This window comes from Amphiprion ocellaris, chromosome 19 (genome assembly GCF_022539595.1).
Source record: "Amphiprion ocellaris isolate individual 3 ecotype Okinawa chromosome 19, ASM2253959v1, whole genome shotgun sequence".
Taxonomy (NCBI): Eukaryota; Metazoa; Chordata; class Actinopteri; family Pomacentridae; genus Amphiprion; species Amphiprion ocellaris.
In genome coordinates this window covers 28,253,746-28,277,231 of record NC_072784.1, presented here as the reverse complement: position 1 = coordinate 28,277,231, position 23,486 = coordinate 28,253,746, and the positions used below count along the sequence as shown (strand labels likewise).

The window sequence follows — 23,486 nt, the reverse complement described above, 5'->3', positions numbered from 1 at the left end:
GATTCTGAATTTTAAAAGCTGCTGAATTTCTTACTTTGAATTTTTTTTGCATCAAAATTACATATGTGAATTTTTTATGCCTGAATTTAGCTCATCAAAATTCTAAAAACCAGTTAAAAATTAAATGTCTTCAAAATTCGCCATCAAAAAAATTCAATGTTCAAAATTCGCCATCAAAAAATTCAATGTTAAAAAATTCGCTGTCAAAAAATTCGATGTTCACATCTGGGGGACTCAGGCGTAAACAATCGATCCTGGCCAAAATCGAACCAACGCCCAGCCAATCACGTGGCGAGCCTCCGGTCATGAGACGCAGACGGTTCACCTCACAAGACCGGGGTCAACCACGGCTACCAGCATGAAGGACGGCGCTTCAGTGAGTGTATTAATCCTTTTTTCCTGTATGTGGTTTGTTTTTGTGAGTGTCAGTAAGCTGTAATGCATGCCGTTAGCTGCGCTAGCACAGCGCTAGCAGCGCTAATACAGCGCTAGACAGCGTTAGCCGCGCTAATACAACGCTAGCCACGCTAATACAGCGTTAGCCGCGCTAATACAGCGCTAGCCACGCTAATACAGCGTTAGCCGCGCTAGCCGCGCTAATACAGCGCTAGCCGCGCTAGCCGCGCCAATACAGCGCTAGCCGCGCTAGCACAGTAATAAGGTCACACAGACAGCACGTTCTGCAGCTGGGTAGTTGAGTAACAATTTTATAAACGCACAAATGGGTGGAAGTGTGATTTATGTGCCCGAAAATGCAGTTAAGTCACAGAGCAGTGTAAAGAAACTGGTCACCTAGCAAACTGAATTAGTCTAGGGAACACTTTGTTTATTATGTGTGTTTTCTGCTCAAGTTAATGTCCTGGTTTGATTCATTTTAAATTACTCCTGATCTTGAAAGGTTTTAAACTGTGCAGTCAAAGTAGTTCCAACTGTGAGCGAATAGCTTGAAATGAACTGCACTAGACTGCCCTGTTCATAACTGACCATTCTTTCACAGTATGCTGTATCAAGAGTTATTGTCCAATGATAGTGATAAATGCAGCCCATTTTTTCAACTGTTTCCTGTTTAGTATGCGTACTCTAGATTGTTTTTGATAATTTGTTGTAGCCATTTATTTAATCAATTTTAATCCACTCCATAGCAACACCATCTGAACTGACCAGTCTGGTGAAATTCTGGACTGAATGGGAGACTCTACCAAGAACTCTCTCCTCAGAAGTAGTGAATGGCAGATACCTGACAGCCTCCACCTGCTATGAGACCTTACATTCCCAGGACATTACAAGGACCACACATCATTTAAGACTGATATCCTGGCCTGTATTTGCACTTGCCAGTCAAGATATGTTAGGTGTTGTTCTCTAGTTAGTTTTACTTGACTGACAAAACTAAGTGCACTGTTGGATTCCCTCCCCTACCTGTTCTTCCAACTCACCTGACAGGTTATCTGGCTCAAGTATGCGTGTTTCTGCCATTCATTTAAAATATCTGAAGTTAAGAATATTTTTGGTGAACAATACATGTAATCACGGCATTAAAGCAGGAGTTAAAAATGAACTGGACTATACTGATTTTATTTTCTCACTGGTGAATGGGATGAAAATCCGTTGCAATGTTACAAAACAGCAGCTTATAAATAAATAAATAAATGAAAAAAATTTATTTTTATATATATATATATATATATATATATATATATATATATATATATATATATATATATATATATATATATATATATATATATAGACTGTCACTGTCAACCTACTTCAACAGGCATTTTTTTGCACATTGAAATTTGAGGTTGTTTGAATTACACTATCTCAGAACAATGATGAAAAATCTATAATACTGAACAAGTAGATCAATAATCTCAGATTATGGGTGAGTTGAAATATGAAAAAAATGAAGTGGTCTATGAAAAGTCCAATCTTTGAAACCTGACATGTTGTTTTGTGTAATTTCTTTGTAAATTAGCCCTGCATCCAGTCATTACCATGACATTGGCATAATGGAACTATGACCACATATATCGTTTTGGAGATAGTGGCATTTTTTCAATGGCAAATTTTCATGCTTTGACAGATACAGTGGTGGAAAAAAGTTTTCAGGCACCTTGAAAATTTTCCACAATCTCAAATATTATCGTGAAATATTTGTTGGAAAGTCTTTTGTGTTTCAAAAGGTTTGACTGCATTAGACAGAAACAAATGATGCTTTTTTTGTTAATTGTTTACATGAATAACAAAACTAAATTCTACCAAAATGACCCAATACTCAAAATTTCTTATTTTTAAGGAACCAATCAATTTCAAGTTTTTATTGACTTTTTTAGGATTTGTTTCGTATTATGGCTGTGACTGAACTAATAGAAATTGCATTTGAAGACCTCAGATGGATTCTTAATGCAATATTTCACAAATGTATGAGGTGTCCAAAAACTTTTTTCCACTGCTGTATTTAATAGCAATCTCACATGCTTATGTTAGCAAAACAAATAAGTGAAAATTTCAGGCTTTTATCTTGAATTATTCTTGAGATATTTTTTATATTTATATATATATATATATATATATATATATATATATATATATATATATATATATATATATATATATACTCAAATTTCAATGTGAGAAAAAAAAATGCTGAAACTAGGTCTACGGTCCACTTAAAAAAAATCTAAAAGTATTTGACATACTCAGCTAATATTTCACAGATACCATTATCTATACATGGGACAGACATATTAAGTTCCAGTAAATTACAAAGGTGCTCTGGGGATGTGACCATTCTTTGCCGCCCAGCTGCTCCTCTCTCTGAGTGCACAGTTGCAATGTACTGATTCCTGTTTTCTTTTTCTGAGCTGATGAGATGGTGTAGCTGTGTCGGTGCATTTAAAATAGCTGGGCAAACTTCTACTTGGTTGGATAAAGCATTTAAAAACACAAGTCCAAATCCAGAGGCATGCGTCCGAGAATATGCTCCAAACGAGAACAAAGTCTCACATAAAGATGATTTAACAATAGTTCCTAGAACAGAGAAAAACAAAGTTATATAATGCAAAATACCAACGGGAAAAATGACTTAACCTGAGTGAAAGTCTAGACTGCCTCATTAGACACTTCTTTTAGAACAAATTAAGAGAAGGTTACACATACTAAACAGGAAACAGTTGAAAAATGGGCTGCATTTATCTATCATTGCACAATAACTCTTGATATAGCTGTGAAAGAATGGTGGGCTATGAACAGAGCAGTCTCGGGCAGTTCATTTCAAGCTATTCGCTCACAGTTGTAACTACTTTGACTGCACAGTTTAAAACCTTGCAAGATCAGGAGTAATTTAAAATGAATCAAACCAGGACATTAACTTGAGCAGAAAACACACATAATAAACAAAGTGTTACCTAGACTAATTCAGTTTGCTCGGGGACCAGTTTCTTTACACTGCTCTGTAGGGTTGCCACCCGTCCCTTAAAATACGGAAATGTCCTTTATTTGACAATTAATTGTTGCGTCCCGTATTGAATCAATACAGGACGCAAGTTGTTCCGTATTTTCATAAATGCCTGTCACACACGCGTCTGTCACACACTCATCAAAACTGCATAATGAATAAAATAAAACACAGGAAATATTAAGGGCAGCCATTTTCATCTTCGTAGGACCCATGTAGCGAGGACCCGATGCCAGGTCCAGTGGACAGACTTCAGACGTCTCTGTGTGTCCGGTCCTGTCCGGTCCTGTCTCTGGTTGCCTGGTTACAGACGCTGCTGCACCCGCACGTTTAAAAATGTCTACACCTGAAACTCCACCACGTCTAAAGAAACAAAAACGTTTGCAAATGTACAGACTGGAGTGGGAAGAGTGGAACCCCTGGCAAAGGATACAAGGCAAACTGTGTTTGCTGTTGCTCATGGACTGGCTGAAGTAAGGCAGCATCAGGAGACAAACATGGAGGAAATATGAGAACAGAGAGAACCCAACCAGCAGGTCACAGTTTATCATCATCTAATCATCTCCTGAAGTCGATATGGTGAGAGACATCATGATGAGATCAGCTAGATTTCCTACAGTATATGGCTGTGAATTTACCAGAGGATGCTTATAATAATGCTGATGTGGCCATAGACTCTACACTATTTTAGTGACTCAGTAAATGCCTAAGTTGGTTATTATTTTTTAATGCTTTTTAGTTTTTAATAAACATTTATTTAATAGCCTATATGTAATCAAACATGGCCTTTGCCTAAAAAGAATATTTCATTGCACAAGTAAAAGTATAGTAATTTTTAAAACTGTTCAAATTATTACAATATGTTGCTAAAAAACAAAAAAAACAAAAAACATCATAGTAATATGTCAATTAAAAAAGCCTATAGTATAGCATGTCGTCCAACAAACGTCATAGTATAGCATGTCGTTCAAAAAATGTCTTAGTATCCCCTGTCGCTCCAAAAACGTCAGAGTATAGTCTTTGGTCCAACAAACGTCATAGTACAGCATGTCGTTCAGAAAACGTCATAGAAAAGCCTTTAGTCCACAAAACGTTATGTCCCGGCTGTCTGAAGTAGGTGAGGAGCAACACAAAAACAGTACAGAGTAGCATCGTATGTCTCTTAGAAAACATCATAGTATAGCCTTTCGTATGAAAAATGCCATCATATACATCGTATATTGTACAAATAACAAGTCAAAGGAAAGAGACATACATTGTAGAATTGTAGTAATTGTGGGCTGACTGATTTACTGATTATCAGTATTTTATTTTTTACTGATTTACGGTAATAAATACATTTAAAAATGGCGCTGCTTTTGCTCTGAACCTTTATCAACCTGTGGTCGCTCTGTCTTCTGGAGTGATTTGATTGGTCATACGTCACGAATAAAACTCCTTTAACTTAATATCTGTAAACAAAACAAAAACGTATCAACAAAGTTTTCTGTTAGTTTGTGTTCTTCTAAGTTTAACTCCAAGATTTTAAATATTTTCATTTACTGCAAATGAATATCTACTCCAAATGTTTCACTAATAATCATTATCAGCCTTAAAAACCCACAAAACACCCCTCTATACTCAACCACACTTAGTACAGTCCGATTCCCCCTTCTATAAATCTGCTTGGAATCATCCTCTTCCTGTTTGTCAAAGTGGCCTTCTACCTGGACAAGTTTTGTTGGAGCTCATGCAACAAACATTTGGGGTAACTGCACTTTAATATGGATGGATGACACTGAATTAGAGTCTGTTTTAATGAGACTGAGTTAAGATGTGTAGCTCTGTCATTAAATAGGAAATTATTTCTCAGAATTCACAGAGAAAAGTCTGAAATGTTTGCTAGGTTAGCGTCCCACATGTTCTTTGGCTCAGCTAAAGCTAACTCTCTCCAACTTCTGGATCTCTTGAGTTGCTTGTTGTTAAAATATCTTGCTAGAGGTGCTGAAGCTCAGAAAGTCTGAGATGTTTATTCAAAATAACCTCATTCTCAAGTCTGATCTGAACTGTCCTCTTTTGTTTGAACTTTCCCTAAACTTAGGAGTTAATGACAGAGCAGCACATCCAGACTCAGTCTCATTTGTGTAGAGTTTAAACTTCAGTGTCATTTATTGATGTTAAAGTGCAGTTTTTCAAATGTTTGTTGCACATGCTCCCGACCAAACCAGTCCAGGTGGAAGACGATGTGAAGAGAAAACTCCAGAGGATGAATATCACACATTTACGTTGGAAATAAATGTCCTTTAATTAGACATTGTCATGAAAAAGTTGGATTTCCTTTTAATGATGTTCAAATCTTTGTTGAGTGTTTAGTTGATGTTGGTTTCTAAATGTTTTTTGACACTCGGCCCCAAAGATTAAAACCTTCTACGGCTCACAAGCTGCAACAATTCACACATTATCAACTATCTTTCTGACTAAACTAAGATAAAAAGTGAAAAACTGCCTGATTCCTGTATCATGAATGTAAATCTTTTTGGTTTTTATGACAGTAAACTGAATATATTTGGGTTTGACATTTTATAAACCAAAACAAAAAATGAATTACTGGAGAAAACGACAGATTAATGGACAAAGAAAATGTGTTTTTCAATATATATGGCTGAATTACTCCAACATTACAAGATACATACAATTTGAATTCAATTTTATTTATATAACACCAATTACAGGTCAAATACTCTCAAGACACTTTATTTTTATATTTTTTGTCATATTTAAAATATGACAACATAAGAAATTTAAACCTCTTGACTAATCCAATTTATTATTTGGTTTTAAAGAGACTAATAGACAATTAAAATAACTTTCTCCACTAGAACTAATAAACATGAGGTGAAATAGAAGGAACAGTTTTAAATACTGAGTCCCACGACGACAAGAATAAAGTTTCTCAACAAAAACTAAATCTGCTGGTGGATTCCGTTAAAGTCCTAATAAAGGATAATAAAGTGTGATACTAAAGGTTTGTGGTGCTAAAAATCTCAAAGTAAATATATCAAGCTGAATATCTGGATGGAGGTTGATAAAAGTTGACCTCCCTTAATTTCTCTGGAGTTGACTCCATGGATTTTATGGATGGTGGTTAAATACCTGCTCTTCTAGTCGTCTTCGTTCTAGTCGCTGTAAAAAGTCATACCATCCTGGCCGACTTCAACACCTCTTCATAACAACTTGTTCTGCCTTGGACCTCGTGGAAACTCAAGAAACTCGGGAAAACCCACCGAGACTCGAAGAACTCGTGGAGACTCGAAGAACTCGTCGGGCGGGGGAAGGTGTGGTGGGTGGTGGGGGGGAGGTGGGGGAGTAGAGGGGGGAGGCCGCCACCCACCTCCCCGCCTACTCTCCGCCCTGACTCCACCCAGACTCCGCCTTGGCTCCACCCATGTGGTCACTTCGGAAACTACGATGCCAAAGGGACGACGAATTTATTTCTTTTTATCTGATCTGTAGCTCAGTGAGTTAAGGATTTGCCTATGGAGCTGCAGGTCGCTGGTTCAAGACCAGACCCTTCTTAAATTTTTATCAAAATCCTGACAAAGACAAACAAAGAAAACTGCCAGTGGCGGGTCTTGAACCTGCGACCTTCCAGTTGGTAGTCTGTCTTCTTATCCCCTGAGCTATTCGCTCAGATACTAATTCTTCTTTTTTTTGCACATTTATCATCTATTTTTTGTCGTGTTCGAGTTTTTTTTTAACTCGAGTCTCGTCTGGACCGTTTTTCTCAGGAGGTTGGGCTTCAGCCTTTGTGCAGGAGGGTGGAACCCTCAGTTCCAAGACTTTCCAAAGACTCCAGTCCTCCCGAGTCCTCAGGACCTGAGCTTTCACACAGTCTGAGGGCTGAAATTTTCTAAGTTCCACAGTAGTTCTCTGTTAGATTGAACTTTCAGACAGTCCAAGGACTGATATCTTCCAAGTTCCTGAGTAGTTCTCTGTTAGTTTGAACCTTCAGACAGTCTGAGGACTGAAAACCTAAAACTTCTTGAGTAGTTCTGTGTTAGTTTGAACCTTTAGACAATCTGAGGACTGAAATTTTAAAAGTTTCTCAGTACTTCTCTGTTAGTTTGAACCTTTAGACAGTCTGAGGACTGAAATTTTAAAAGTTTCTCAGTACTTCTCTGTTAGTTTGAACTTTCTGGTTAACAGAAGCCTTAAAACTTGTGACCATGAGTCTTGATTTCACATTTAGACCATCCATCTGAGTTCTTCTCAGACCTTCACCTGTGGGTTTTTTAGAAATCCTCAACAAACTTTGATTCTCTTCACTAAACAGTAAAGTTTGTGGAGATCAGGTTAGTTTGATCAATGCCTTCAACTACTAGTAGACTTTATCTGGAAAGCAGTTTTCTGAAATGAGTTCTTAGTAAATCTGTCCACAATCAAACCAAGAACATAGAAAAAGGAAATGTATAGGAAGAAACAACTTGATGTTTTCATTTCAGACTAGAAAACGCATTAAGATCTTTATCTGTTTTTGCTCTTTTTGATCGTTTTATTGTCTCTTCTGTTTAATTTGATCTTCTAAAGTCTAACTGGTGTCTTTTCAAATGTTTTGTCTGTTTAATAGAATTTAATTGTATTTAATGTTTAACTCTATTAAACAGACAAAATATTGAATTAGATAATTAAACAAGATACAACACATGTAATTATGAAATTAAACAAAATTTTTCAAATACAAATATTAAAAATTACAGATAAAATATTTTCAATAATTAAACATTCAAAAAATACTTTTTAACAATAAACCTTTTTAAAAGTTTTATTGTATTAATTTTTTCCCTTTGATTTAATTGCTTTTGGTTATGTAGTTTATTTCTTGAATCTTCTTTTATGTCAAGATTTTAACCCCAACCTTAAAAATGAAATAAACCCTTAAATCACAATGAAAATACTTCTGTTGTCACAATCATGAGTTAGTCAATTATTCAGTTTATCAATTCAACTTTATTTGTTTAGCACTTTTCACACAGATGACAAAACTAAACAAGCAAAGAGAAAAAACTATGCTAAAACTATGATTAAAACTCTGAAACATATTTTCAAAAAATTATTTAACATGGTAATAAAATCTGTTGTGTCCAGGGGATGGAGGGAGTTTATTGAAGTCTTCTTGGACTCACATGGGAAATCATTTAAAATATAAACTTGATATTCAGTCTAAGGGAACTGGAAACTGCAGAGCGACAGAAGAACCAACAACATCTCCTGTTTTCTCCTTTAATGAGTCGACTCTTCTTGTGCTTTCAGACCAAAGAACTACAGACTCTTCACAACCTGCTCAAACTCTTGGTACAGGACCTCACCGTACGGGTCAAGAAGGTTTCTGTCTCATTTCTACTCTGAAGATCACCTTCTCCTGCTCAAACTGCTGACAAATGTTTCTGCTGCTCTAAAGTCTGCTCTCCAGAACTTCCTAAAAACTCTCAAAGTCTCTTCTGCTGCAGGTTGCTTTGTAGAACTGTTCCAGAAAACCTCACTAAACCACATGGAGGGGCCTCAAGATAATCATCCAAATGAAACTGTACAAAAACCAAACTAGCACAACCCAAACGCTAAAGTCTCCTGCAGCCAACCAGAAAACCTCTTTAAACAGAGAATCAGGACAGGAACTCTTACCTTCTGGACAACCAACGTTGGTTCTCAAACAAGAATACAGAATGTGTCTGACCAAAAACCTCTAAAGACTCACTACAGCCAAGATAAAGACACAACTCAGCTGCAGCAAACCCACTAATCACTACACACAGTAGCACCATGTGCTAACTGTGGCTAAAGAACCACCTTTACCAAGACAACTATCTGGTACAAAGCCCTAAAACACACCAAGAAACACATTAAAGACGATTTTACTGCTGGAAGCTGCAAGCCAACGCCTAAAAAACAAAGTAAAGCAATGGAGCCAAACCCGGTTCACTGGTAAAGAGAAGCAGAGGAAATGTTTGTCTGCAGCTAAATAAAGCAGGAAGACACTGAGCTGCTCAGGTGTTCCTGATAACACCAAGCAGCCACCTGGACAGCCAATAGGAACACAGCTTCCTGGAAGTCCAGAGGGCTGGCTTAGTCAAGGAAATTTAGTTTAAAGTTGAAGCAGAAAGTTAACAAAGAAAGTTGAAAACCACCTTCTGATACCTGAAATCTCTGAGTTTTCACACAAAGAACACCTGAACATGTTAAACTGGTTTCATAATAGAACCATCATTGTAAAAATGTCATAGTATGGTGTGTTGCTCAAAAAACATTATGACCTGGCTGTCTAGGGTCGCCGAGGAGCCACAGAAAAACAGGACAAATGCTGGTTTCCAGGGGGTTAGGACGATATTTATTTGAAAGAGTAAGTTTACAACAACACATGTGAGCAGAAAAATCACAAAATCTGTCTTTAGTTCATCTGAAAATACTAGTTTTTGTCTTTTTTATTGACCAAACTTTTCAGGAAGTAGATGAAGAATAATTAAAGCTCTCATGTAGAAGTCCAACTTATTTTGGATCCTTGTGGAGAGTTTAATCTTAGAGTTTGTAAAGCTGTTGAGTTTTTAGAGTCACATGGATTGTTTTGACATTTAATAACCGAGTCCTGAAATAAAATTACAGTTGTGGATTTATGTTATTTAGTCTGGACTAAACAAATAACAGCAGCATAAATCTGAAAATTCATTACAAGGAGTCTGGATTGATGTTTCTCACTTGATAATGATCAAAACATGAAATTTAGGTTGGTTTAAAGGAATATTCCACCTTAAATCTTTGAATGTTGACCTGAAAGGTTGGTTTCAATTCAATTTCAATTCAATTCAATTTTATTTATATAGCGCCAATTACAGTCAAATTGTCTCGAGACGCTTTACAGAACCCATATGCCTGACCCCCAGAGCAAGCCAAAAAGCGACAGTGGCAAGGAAAACACCCTTTTAACAGGAAAAAAAACCTCAAGCAGAATCCGGCTCTAATGTGGGGGGACCCATATGCCTGCTGGCTGGGCGGGTTGAGAGGGACAGAAGAGGTAGAGAGGTAGAGATAGAGGGATGGAGGTAGAGGGTTACAGTTGGTGGGAGAACAACCACACATCTGAAGCATCCAGCTCTGGGACCAGGGACACTCGGAGAAAGGACACAAGAGTATTCCACCTACAAGGTCCTCACGCATCCACCTTAAAGGAACATTCCACCAAAAATCCTTGGACATGCACCTAAAATGTTGGTTTAACCGTGGAGTCCATCCAAAATCCTCAAAGAGACCTGAGGGGCTGGTTAAAAGGAATATTCCACCTAAAACCTCAAATATAGACCCGAAAGGGTGGTTTAGAAAAGATCCTTCAATGTAGACCAAAAAAGTTAATATGGAGGAATATCCCACCTGAAATGTAGACCTGAGGAGTTGGTTTGGAAGAATATACCATCCTAAACATCCTTAAATGTAGACTAAAAGATGGTTTGGAAGAGAAGTCCACCTAAAATCCTCCAATGTAGACCTAAAAGGTGAGTTTAATGGTATATTCCACCTAAAATTCACTACTGTAGACCTTGGAGGTTGGTCTGATGGTATATTCCTCCCAACATCCTTGAACATAAACATAAGTTCGTTCAAAGGAATATTCCACCCAAAATCCTTCAGTGAAGACCAGGAAATCTTGGTGTAAAGGAGTATTCCACCTTAAATGTAGAGCTAAAGGATGGTTTGGAGTAATATTCTACTCTAAAATCTTCCAATGTAGACCTAAAAGGTTTATCTGATGGTATATTCTACCCAACATCCTGTAACATTTACCTAAAAGGTTGGTTTAATGCAGTGGTTCTCAAATTTTTTCTATCAGGCCCCCCTTCGGAGGACAAAAAACTTCCGCGCCCCCCCACCCATAACTTTGTATATATATATATATATATATATATATATATATATATATATATATATATATATATATATATATATATATATATATATATATAAATAGTTACCTCAAAGTTTTAATATTAAAACGTGAATATGCAGGGCTGTGTTATTTTATCTGATTCCATTTTGTTGTTTTTCACAGTAAAGATCATGGGTGTCAAACTCATTTTAGTCCAGGGAGCACATAAAGCCCAATCTGATCTCCAGTGGGCCCCGAGAGTAAAATCACAGCATAATAACCTATAAATAACCACAACTCCAACTTTTCCCCTTTGTTTTATTTTATTTTTTTTTTTAAAGTACATTGTGAAAATATTCAGATTTAATGAACTGTCTTTTTACAAAACATTATGAACCTGAAATTTCTTATGGAAAATACGTTCGGTTTCAACAGTAGCCTATTATGCCTCAGTTCATCATTTACACATGCATTCTAACTGCCAGATAACAGTTTATCTACAAAAACACAAAACGTTCAGTCACAGCTATCTGGAACTGAACAATCTAGTATTTTACTTTATGATCAGAACAACTTGTCAAGGTCTAGAAATTATTTTAAATTTACAGTTTTACAAATTTACCATTTACAGTAATTTTTATCTGACCTGCGGGCCAAAATGGACCTTCTGGTGGGCCGGTTTTGGCCCACAGGCCATATGTTTGACATTGCTGGTAAAAATAATCAGAGGAGATGAGAGGAGTATGTGACGTGATCAAGTACGCTGGTGTTCTGACTGCACATTAACGATGTGTTCTCCCGTTCTCAGGAGTCTGTACTTCGGAGTCTGAACGGCCAGTGCATATACCATAGGTATATACAGAAGATCATTATTATTATTATTTATATCTATGGCATATACAGTCTATGGGGTCAGCACAATTTCAGTATTGTACGCCGCGAAAAACATGCCGACGTTAAAACAATAGTTCAGCTAATTAGCTCCGTGTTGAAGGACCTTTTCCTCCCAGTCGCTCGCGCCCCCCTTGACATGCCTCTGCGGCCCCCCAGGGGGGCGCGCCCCACTATTTGAGAAACACTGGTTTAATGGTATATTCTCAGAAGAACCCTTGAACATTGGGCTTAATGGTATATTCCACCCAAAATACTTGTACATATACCAAGAAGCGTAAAGGAAATGCAGACCTAAAAGGATTGTTTAAAGGAATATTTAAATGATTATTTTCATTATTTAATAATCTGTTACCAGTCAGAACCCTGGTAAACTTATTTTCTTCAGTTTTTTTAGTGGAAGTCACAAATAAAGGAGCTCTTGGTTTTTGCTGGCGTTACTGAGTCCAAAGCTGCTGTTTCAACACAGAACGTTCACATGCATCCACAAACCTCTCAGCACTCAAACACCCACAGACAGGAGGCCGGCTGGACCGAGGCTCGGCGGCGTCCTCAGACCCACGAGTCGGGGAGTCGGTGAACTTGTTGGTCCGGTTTGAAGGCCTCCGTGTGGTCCAGTAGAAGTCCACGTAGTCGGTGTTGGCTTTGAACCGCAGCGACTGGCCACCATCAGGTGGACCGGCTCGTCCTCGTAGGACTCCTCCTGTAGCCTTGAGGGAACCACAGGAACATTCAGTAGCTGTTGGAGTTCTTCCTGTCAGGCTCGTGGTAGAACGGCTCTGAAGTATCTTGTACTTGTCTTATCTGGAACAATCTAACAGCCTAAACTCTTAACAGCAGTGTAAAGAAGCAAACACACAGGCATAGATTAGGACTCAAACTAGACCTTTTTTAGAAAACAAATCAGCTTAGAGGCATTTGTTCACACATGTGGCTGAATAGGAGGCCGTCCAATCAGATTTGAGGTCTTCACTCTGTAGGTTGTTTGTTCAGTGAGACTCTTGGACCTCCATCAGCTGACCTCAACGAGCAGCAGGTGGCGCTGTGAGCTCCTCCCATTCACAAAGCACAGGGGGTCAGTCTAGTGACCTGCAGCATCCCACTGTCTGATTAGAGGAGACCCACATCACTCCATGTCCAGACGGCAGATGAATCAAAGTCTCTGCAGATCCTGTCCTGCTTACAGAGCGGGATGGAAATGAAAATGTTTCTTCACTGTCACACTAAAATAAATCACTGCATTTAGCCTCTAGTTCAGAAACATATTTTGGGTATTTTAAACTCACTTTTTGTCTCTCCTACAACGTTGATTACAATTACATGCAAACGGGAAATTATGCAAATTAGGCGATGACATCATTTAGCGACTTCTCGCGATTTTTAGGACAGCCAATAGCTACTTTCCTTACTGAGGAGTTGGCAACATTGGTCAAAACATAAACGATGCCTCTTTCCCATCGTTGTAAGGTAGACAATATGCTACAAGCCCAGTTTTATCAACAGTAGCTGTCTTTCAAGCTGCACGAATAACACTGATGTCTATGGAGTGAACAGGGACCGTGTGCAAATTGCAAAACTGCTGCAACAGCAAAGAGAGACACAAATATTCAATAGCTTCTCTCTGATACACTATAGTGTCACCAAAATCACTGCAGCCTTCAACTGGCTCCTGTTGACATCAATGTTATTTCTGCAGCTTGAAAGACAGCTACTGTTGATAAAACTAGGCTTGTAGCACATTGTCTACCTTACAACCATGGAAAAGAGGCATCGTTTATAATGAATTATTGATGGTGGAATTCTGAATCTGTGAATATCTTTCCGATTTTACTGAACTGTGGCCCCAAGGAGCCGTGGTGGGCGTCCTTTATTTTCATTTCTGAAAGGTGGCAACCCTACTGCTCTGTGACTGAGCAGTCTAGGGCAGTTAATTTCAAGCTATTCGCTCACAGTTGTAACTACTTTGACTGCACAGTTTAAAACCTTTCAAGATCAGGAGTAATTTAAAATGAATCAAACCAGGACATTAACTTGAGCAGAAAACACACATAATAAACAAAGTGTTCCCTAGACTAATTCAGTTTGCTAGGTGACCAGTTTCTTTACACTGCTCTGTGACTTAACTGCATTTTCGGGCGCATAAATCACACTTCCACCCATTTGTGCATTTATAAAATTGTTACTCAACTACCCAGCTGCAGAACGTGCTGTCTGTGTGACCTTATTACTGTGCTAGCGCGGCTAACGCTGTATTAGCGCGGCTAGCGCTGTATTAGCGCGGCTAACGCTGTGCTAGCGCTGTGCTAGCGTTGTATTAGCGCGGCTAACGCTGTGCTAGCGCTGTATTAGCGCTGCTAACGCTGTGCTAGCGCAGCTAATGGCATACATTACAGCTTACTGACTCTGACAAAAACAAACCACATACAGGACAAAAAGGATTAATACACTCACTGAAGCGCCGTCGTTCATGCTGGTAGCCGTTGTTGACCCTGGTCTTGTGAGGTGAACCGTCTGCGTCACATGACCGGAGGAGCGCCACGTGATTGGCTGGGGGTTGGTTGGATTTTGGCCAGGATCGATTGTTTACGCCTGAGTCCCCCGGATGTGAACAGCGAATTTTTTGACAGCGAATTTTTTAACATTGAATTTTTTGATGGCGAATTTTGAACACTGAATTTTTTGATGGTGAATTTTGAACATTGAATTTTTTGATGGTGAATTTTGAACACATCAAATTTTTTTGATGGCGAATTTTGAAGACATTGAATTTTTTTGATGGCGAATTTTGAAGACATTGAATTTTTAACTGGTTTTTAGAATTTTGATGAGCTAAATTCAGGCATAAAAAATTCACATATGTAATGATGCAAAAAAAATTCAAAGTAAGAAATTCAGCAGCTTTTAAAATTCAGAATCTGATGAGTCTGATTTGCTTCCATAGGGGTCCGTTTCACAAAGGAGGTTCAACAAACTCTGAGTGTAACCCTGAACTCTGAGTTGATCTACTCTGAGATACGAAACTCTGAGTTTCCGGTTCCAGAAATGCTGATTTGAGTTGATTTAATCAAGTCGGAGTAGTTTCACCCGGAGTTAAGCGCGTGCACCACAACTATAAAAAGCCAGTATCAATGGAGCGCCGATTTGACGAGTCACCATGGCAACGGGGAAGCAGAGGGCTGCGTTTTTTACACTACTTGAATTGGAAATCTTAATGCGTTTATATAGCGAGTTTGAACATGTTTTTAGAAAGAAGTGCAACACCACTGCAGCTGCAAAAGAGAGGAAGACGGCGTGGGAGAACTTTGCTGCCTGGGTCAATGCGTAAGTTTAAATCACAATAATATTACAGAGGAAAACTGTTGGAATAGTAGCCTATTAAGTTATTTCATTTATGTGCAATCCTGCGGGGGAGAAGTGCATGTGGCAGGAGCTGAAGATGAAATATAAAAACACTCCCTGGGAAATCCTAAAAGAAATTTAAATTACTAATCCCAGTCTGAGGTTGCAGCACAATGCAATTAACAGAATATGATTTAAAATTAATTTAACAGATCTCTACATCATTCACCTGCAATCCTGTGGAACTCCTCCTTGATGGCTCTGACAGGTTTATGTCCAGGGAAAACCACAAAGATGGTAAAAGTCGTTTCAGGGCCAGACACACTTTTCTGACTGTCCTGCATACAGTTGTCTTACTGAAGTGCTCTGCATCTCCCACATTATATACAAAAACTTCCATTTGCAAAGAACCACAGCGCAGCACACAATATCTGATGGGATGTGAGAGCATGACTGCAGTTGGTGATGTTGCAAATGTGAGGATGGATTAGGTTGGATGTAGATTGTGGACTGTGATGTGAAACGGTACCGCTCATACAGATAGTTGTCCGGAAATGCAAGAACATCTCTGCGAGGTCTGAAAACGATCTCCCGACGAATATTTAATTCTCTGTGCAGTAATGCTGCTCCTTCATCCACTGGATCGTTCATAAAAGGACATGACATTTTGGCACATGGCAGAACTAGACTACGCCAAAACTCGCCTGATGACTGAATGAATGAATGAGGAAATCAAATAGCGTATGTGGCTGAAAGAGGGCGGAGACAGAGAGAAACTCGAGGTTTACTGAGAAAAACCTGGTCCTTACCAGGTTAGAGTCATAGAGTCTGTTACTACGGTAACTGACCAAAAGCTTAAGTTACCTCTCTCTGTAAAAAAGTCTAGAGTTACCCCTCTTTCTCTGGTTTGAGTTACCTCCCTTTGTGAAATGGAAAACTCAGAGTTTCCCTCATTTCAGAGTTAACAAACTCACTAAACCTGCTTTGTGAAACGGACCCCTGATGGTGCGTCTTAAAAGGAACATTAGTATAAGGTCTCACCATCTCAATGCCACTTTCTGTGTCTGGTGTTGAAGTCGACTCCAGATTCCACAGAAAACCAGGAGGGTCCTACATGCAGCAGAAGACAAAGAGATCAGTTTCTTCATACTCTGACATTTCAGGAAATGCAGTTATTAGCTTTCTTGCAGAGTGATATCTGCATGTACGGTACAAATGCAGGAAGCTACAACCAGCAGCTTTGCTTCGCACAAAGACTGGAAACAGGAGAACCAGCTGTACTCGTGTTGACCAAAGCTACGATACTACTGCCACCTTTAGCTTTTCTCTTCAGAGAGTGGTGTCATTCTTCTGCTGCTCACATTTTAAAAGAGTTAAATTTGTGTGATTTTTGTACAGATGGGACGTGTGATCACAGAACAAACCATTTCGGTGCTGAACTCGGTCTCTGAGTTTGTTTCCATCATTTCAGGAGTTTCGTCTCTGGTTTCCAGGGCCTGTAAAGGAGACTCGTGTGAATTTAAGGTTTACTTCAAGAGCCCATTTCTTAATATCCATGAAACTATATGTGGTATGTGATGTTCTTTAGTGGCACCTGGTTCAGTCAGTGTTGTTTCTGGGGTTTCCCATATTTATTCCAATATAAAGTGCTCTGTTTGAGGTCCCTTTCATTGTTTCTGTGCTTTACATGCTTGAACAGCTAGTTTTTCACACAAGAAACAGCTGCTGTGTAGACAAATGTGAGTGAAAAGAGTATTCAGAATTTCAATATTACCTGTAAATATTCTCTGAGTCTCTTTCTGAATTTTACTCTTGGTCCAATCTGAGGAATCAAGACATTGATGCTGCCTGATTCCTCCAGACTGAGGAAGGTTTCCTTGTCAATGCCTTCTTCTGCAATACAATAATAGCAAACATCACTAATATGGTGTTACTGAATGCAGTATTTTCATTAATACGGTCACCAAAGAGGAACTGTAATATAAAACTTTACCTTCAAATGTCTGAATCAGCTCACTGAGATCCCATTCAGCTAACTTATTCTGGACAAAATGACAGGTCTCCATCTGTGGTTTGGTGGAAACAGAAAAGAATCAGGAAACCTGCATGTTCCTAGTGTGGAATGGCAAAATATTTTTCACTTCCTTTTACAAATGCAAGTTAGTTAAACACACATTTCACTTCCACAAAATATGCTGAAGTTTTGTGAAGTAACTGAGTAAATTCACTCATGTACTGTATTTAAGTACAATTTAAAGGTACTATTTAACTTTATCCTGCTTTTTACTTCGACCCCACTACATTTCAGAGGGAAATTTTCTGCTATTTCACTTCACTTCATTTGTCTGACAACTGTTGTTACTAGTTAGTATTGGATTAGATTTTAAACTCTATCGGGATATAATAAACTGTTATACAACAAATTAAGGAACTTGACAGAATAAAAAAAATTGTAAAATCAACTTTACTTCAGTCAACTGCAACATTTAAATGCTGCTTCATGTTAATTCATCAGAAATAATAATCCAAAGTAAAAAAAAATGAGTGCATTTTTACTGATAAAACTAACATACTTTTATTTCAGTTCTATTTGAAGTGTAGAACTTGTGCTATTGCTGTTTTTGCTTAAGTAAAAAATCTTTATTTACCTCAGATAGTTTGATTGTGTTTAACTCTGTGAAGCATTTAGTCAGTGAAGCGTAACTTACATAAATCTAGTGTGACTCAAGTCATTTCATTAAAATGAGTTTAATTCCAAAAAAAGCAGCCCATTAAACTAAAATGTCTGTTCCTGTGGGCCAACAACACAATGTCTCACTTGCTGCTGTTGAAATTATCTGTTGCCCTCTATGCACTCCCACATTTGGGGAAACCACAGCTTTCCTCCAGCCGCCTCTGACGCTTCCTTTTTAGTGTAATAAGGGCATTAAATTTGTTCAGGATGTCTTTGCAGAGGGCTAGTTCACCTCTTTTTCACAATTATCACAAATGTTTGTTTTGCCATAACACAACAACTTCTTCAGATAGTTGTAAGTTAGACAATATGTCCAGAAATCCTTCAGTTCTTTCCCAGATCTACCAAATGATGACGTCACAGACCAGACCATATCCTTTCATTCTTTCCAGTCAGCAGAAGTTCAATATCAACTTTATATAAATTTATTTACAACATCTCTCCACCATCGCTTGATGGAATTAGGAGACAATTGGAAACTGACTTGGGTGATGAATTAAGTGGAGTACATCTCTTAGAATAATTCATAAATCCTCCCCATGTGCACGTCATGGTTTAATTCAGGCAAAGATAGTGCTGTGTGCCCATCTAACCAATGTGAGATTGGCGAACATATATCCCAACACAGACCCCAGTCCTTGCTGTAAAGGAAAACCTGCAGACCATATTCACGTGTTCGACTCCACACATTCTGGCTCAACATTTTTCACGTATATACAAAGATTTCTGGAATAGTAATTCTGTGCCATATTTGGTGCGCTGCCACAGAATTGCCGTATTACTGGCAAGGCCTGTGAGATCATATCCTTTACAACTTTGATTGCAAGAAGGATTATCCTGATCGGCTGGAAGAAGCAATCTCCTCCCAGTTTTACAAGGTGGATAAGGGACACTATGTGCTTTCTGAAACTAGAGAAGATTAAACATACACTCACGAAAAACCAAACAACATTTCACAAAGACCTGAGCATCTTTCTTGCAATACTATCAAGACTTAAATATACCCCAATAATAATTTGAGAACAGCCCCCTAGGCCCCCGAACTCCTAATGAGTCCGTGGATACTCTGTATGTTAAAAACAGTAAAAGCTGTTAAATGTAATTTATCTGTTGCAGCGTCAACCAGAGATAAGTCTTGAAAAAACCTAGCATGTTTTGAAATCATGGTCTGTGAGTTTAAGGAATCTACAAGAGCAACACATCACCTGGAAGTATTCTCTGAGTCTCTTTCTGAATTTCACTCTCGGTCCAATTTTTGCAATCAAGACATTAAGTCTCACTGAATCTCCAAGACTTAGAAACGTGTCCTTGTCAATGCCTTCATCTGAAAGGAGAACAAAAACAACATAAATGCTTTAAAAAATCAGATGACGCTGATGAAGAGATTCTTACTTCCGAATTCTTGGGCCTTCGTTGTGACTACAATGTGTTGAAGAGTCTAATCCGGGGGTGTCAATCATATGGGATGACTTTGCAAAGTGTAAAAATTACAGAGAAGACTTTAACTGCAAATTGTAAATTTGTAAAACTGTAAACTTAAAAAATTATTTCTAGTCCTTGACAAGTTGTTTTCATCATGAAGTTAAATACTATACTGTTCATTTCTACTTTATAGACGTGATCTGTATGTTGTAATGCACATGTCCATGATAAACTGAGGCTTAAAACTGTTGAAATTGAACATAATTTTCTTCAGAAACTTCAGGTTGTTCATAATGTTTTGTAAAAGATAGTTCAGGGGGAAAAAAATGGAGTTGTCGTTATTTATAGGTTCGGATTTTACTAGTTACTTGAGATCAAGTTGGGCTGCATGTGGCCCCTGAGCTATGATGAGTTTGACACCCTGGTCTAAAATGATAGACACCCAGACCAACTGAATATTTACATGTAATCCACATTAGACAGGTACATTCAGTCTAATTTACTGAAGCAGAATGTAAAAATGGTACCTTCAAATCTCTGTATGAACTCGCTGAGGCCCCATTCAGTTAATTTGTCCCGGATAAAGCTGGCCGTCTCCATGACAACTGGCTGTGAGAATAATCAGCATTGATTACTGATCTGTTAATATTACAAGTATTATTCAGCAGTCACAGACATTTAGAGCTGAATGTGAGTGACCTGAGAGGAACTCTGAACTTCATTTCCTCCTGATATACACTACCAGTCAAAAGTTTGGACACACTTTCTCATTTATTTTCTTTATTTTCATGACTATTTACATTGTAGATTCTCACTGAAGGCATCAAAACTATGAATGAACACGTATTGAACTAGAAAAGCACTCAGAGAGCGCAGTACTCCGCCAAGGCTGCTCAGTTGATGCATCATTTACGACGGATGAAATCTTCAATAAAAAAATGACCTTGCACTGAGCACAGGCGTGTGCTATGCATGTTACATGCATGCATGCGGTCCTTGGGTCATTTCTGACCTTCCCTGAAAATTTCATTAAAATCCGTTAGTCTGTTTTTGAGTAATGTTTCACACAGACAGACAGACAGACGGATGTACACCGATCATCACCTAACTCTGACGTTCCTTGGGTTAGGGTTAGTAATTATGTAACAAACCTGACAGCAATTATTTCATCTTAAATGATCAGGGGCCTTCTGCTCGGGCATTTCTGATTTTCATGAAATCTTTTCATTATAAACCACAGAAATTAAAACGGTATCAGTAAAAAAAAAATAAAATAAAAAACTGTTGATACATCAGGTACTTTCTTTGATGTGTATTGATGTATATTTACAGTACCCACATTTTCTTAGGCAATGCAATTGAGTATTTTTGCATTTATGATTGCGTACGTCACAATATGGTCCTCCTCTGCTGCTTGTTTGAATATCCTCAAAAGATAAATGAAACCAGGATGTCAGTCAGTCACACAGGAAGAGGCTGAGGAGAATACGTGTGAAGTTCAGTCCGGGGACGAGGAGTAAATCTGAAATCACAGACCAACAGGTGAAGTTAACAGGAGGGGTGAGGTATGAGGGGACAGCTCCTGAAATCACGTTTCTTTCGGATAATCTCCCTCCTCTGCTTGGGAAGTCTGCTCGTCTCTCTTATCTGGTACAAAAAGTAAGTGTGAAATCTCCTTTAATTATATTTCCAATTAGATTTACTTGCCAACGACGTGCACTATTTGTACTTTCTGTGATCATTGTGTTCTCTATATCTCGTCTGTTCATATGTTGTTGGTTTATAAATATTTCTTAGAAATATTTCTTTTATTTATTTATGGTTCTGCCTTGCCTTGTTTGGTTTTCGTGGCAGATTAGTTAATAAACTTGTCGTTTCTCTGTCTCTACACCAAGGAGGGGATTGCAGGGGTTAAGGTGGATTGCTGCTGTTTAAATGCAGAAAACATATTGTGCCCAATTATGTATAATGTACATTCAGTTACAAAACTAAAAAGAAATTTCCTGTACACCTAAAGAACACAAACACTCCTGGTTCTCAAAGGATTTTTCAGAAGACTCTCTGGATCTTCAAAGCACTGTCACCCCTTGATAAACCTTTTTACTTTGGGGATTGTTCTTCACACTAAATGAATCGGCCAGTCTTTAAGACCATGTAAACAACAGATCAACAGTAATAAAGCCGATAAAAAATGAAGCTCAGAGTTTCCCGAGTTTGTCATCATTTTACTAACCTGTCCTGTTTTTATCAAAGTAATGGAGAACCAAATCGACTCCCTCCTCAGAAGAAAAATCCCTCTCAACTCTCTGAACCTTGTAAAGGCTGCTCGTAAGCAAACACAGTGACAGCTTCTCCTTATACAACTGATGAGTTTATGGCAGTATCTAGTCAAGTGACGTCAGCACAACAGAGATTAATCACTAACTTATTTCTGTGTTACAGGAAGGTTACGGACAAAGTAGCAGAGAGTAATGCTGAATTGTCAAAGAAGCAAGAAGACAAACCAAATAAAATCAGGCAAGGATATTATCTCAAAGCCCCACTGGTACCATTATGTTAGACTACTTTGAAAAACAAAATAGAAAATGCACTATAAAATTTGAGATTTTAGTTTAGGTTATAGAAGTTGCTATTTGATGGATAAAATCGAATGACTTCAGTGTACAACAAATGATTAAGATGAAAATGATTACATTTTGTCAACTTTGTCAGACGTCAACACCGTCAGGTTTTGTGTCTGACAGTTAACAAATGACAAATGTATGTTTTTAAATGTCACATGAATTCAGTGCAATGATGTCTTCTGTGTGTGTTACAGGGAGGGCAACGACAAAGCAGTCGAGCAAAACTCTAAAATCTCAAAGAAGCAAGAGAACAAACCCCAAAAAGTCAAGTAAGGACATTGTCTCAAAGCCTTACTTCTAACATTTTAATCTGAATATTTAGGAAAAACTAAATACAATACAAAATTTGACATTTTGGTTTAGGTTATAGAAGTTGCTAATTAATGGATAAAACTAAATGACTTCAGTATACAACAAATGCTTAAGATTAAAATTATAATTATTACATTTTGTCAACTTTGTCAGATGTGAATACCATCAGGTTTTGTATAAAACAATGTTAATGACAAATGTATGTTTTTATTGCCATGTAATGATGTCTTATTTGCGTGTTACAGGGACAACAATGACAAAACAGTAGAGCAAAACTCTAAAATCTCGAAGAAGCAAGAGGACAAACCCCAGAAAGTCAAGTAAGGACATTGTCTCAGCCTTATTTCTAACATTTTAATCTGAATACTTAGAAAAAAATAAATAGAATGCAAAATTTGAGATTTTAGTTTAGGTTATAGAAGTTGCTATTTGATGGAAAAACCTGAATGACTTCAGTGTACAACAAATGATTAAGATGAAAATGATTACATTTTGTCAACTTCGTCAGACCTCAATACCATCAGGTTTTGTGTCTGACAGAGTTAACAAATGACAAATGTCTGTTTTTATTGCCACCTGAATTCCATGTAATGATATCTTATTTGTGTGTTACAGGGAGGGCAATGACAAAGCAGTAGAGCAAAACTCTAAAATCTCAAAGAAGCAAGAGAACAATCTCCAGAAAGTCAAGTAAAGACATTGTCTCAAAGCCTTATTTGTAACATTTTAGTTTAAAAGTAACCATGTATATATATATATATATATATATATATATATATATATATATATATATAAAAGAAAAAATATATTACACAC

The 23,486-nt window shown here is 37.8% G+C and overlaps 1 protein-coding gene and 1 long non-coding RNA gene across 6 annotated transcripts in view; one reads left to right on the top strand and one right to left on the bottom strand.

Annotated features, from left to right (window-relative positions):
• Nucleotides 1–23,486, bottom strand: part of LOC118471478 (uncharacterized) — a 36,113-nt gene that overhangs the window by 3,952 nt on the left and 8,675 nt on the right. For 3 of the 5 annotated variants that reach the window (XM_055005100.1, XM_035956319.2, XM_055005101.1), the window contains 7 exons: nt 21,123–21,256; nt 20,262–20,343; nt 19,518–19,636; nt 17,572–17,644; nt 17,353–17,471; nt 17,003–17,074; nt 16,620–16,688 (listed from right to left, as the gene is read on the bottom strand). In XM_055005100.1, coding sequence (XP_054861075.1) covers nt 16,620–16,688; nt 17,003–17,074; nt 17,353–17,471; nt 17,572–17,644; nt 19,518–19,636; nt 20,262–20,334 — 525 coding nt within the window. In that variant the 5' untranslated portion in view covers nt 20,335–20,343; nt 21,123–21,256. Of the gene's footprint in view, nt 1–11,455; nt 14,829–16,619; nt 16,689–17,002; nt 17,075–17,352; nt 17,472–17,571; nt 17,645–19,517; nt 19,637–20,261; nt 20,344–21,073; nt 21,257–23,486 lie in introns of those variants that run through there. The other 2 variants (XM_055005102.1, XM_035956321.2) reach the window with 2 other exon arrangements.
• Nucleotides 22,550–23,364, top strand: LOC111580452 (uncharacterized). The gene is made up of 3 exons (XR_008599725.1): nt 22,550–22,627; nt 22,916–22,990; nt 23,286–23,364. It is a non-coding gene; the product is annotated as an uncharacterized LOC111580452 (long non-coding RNA).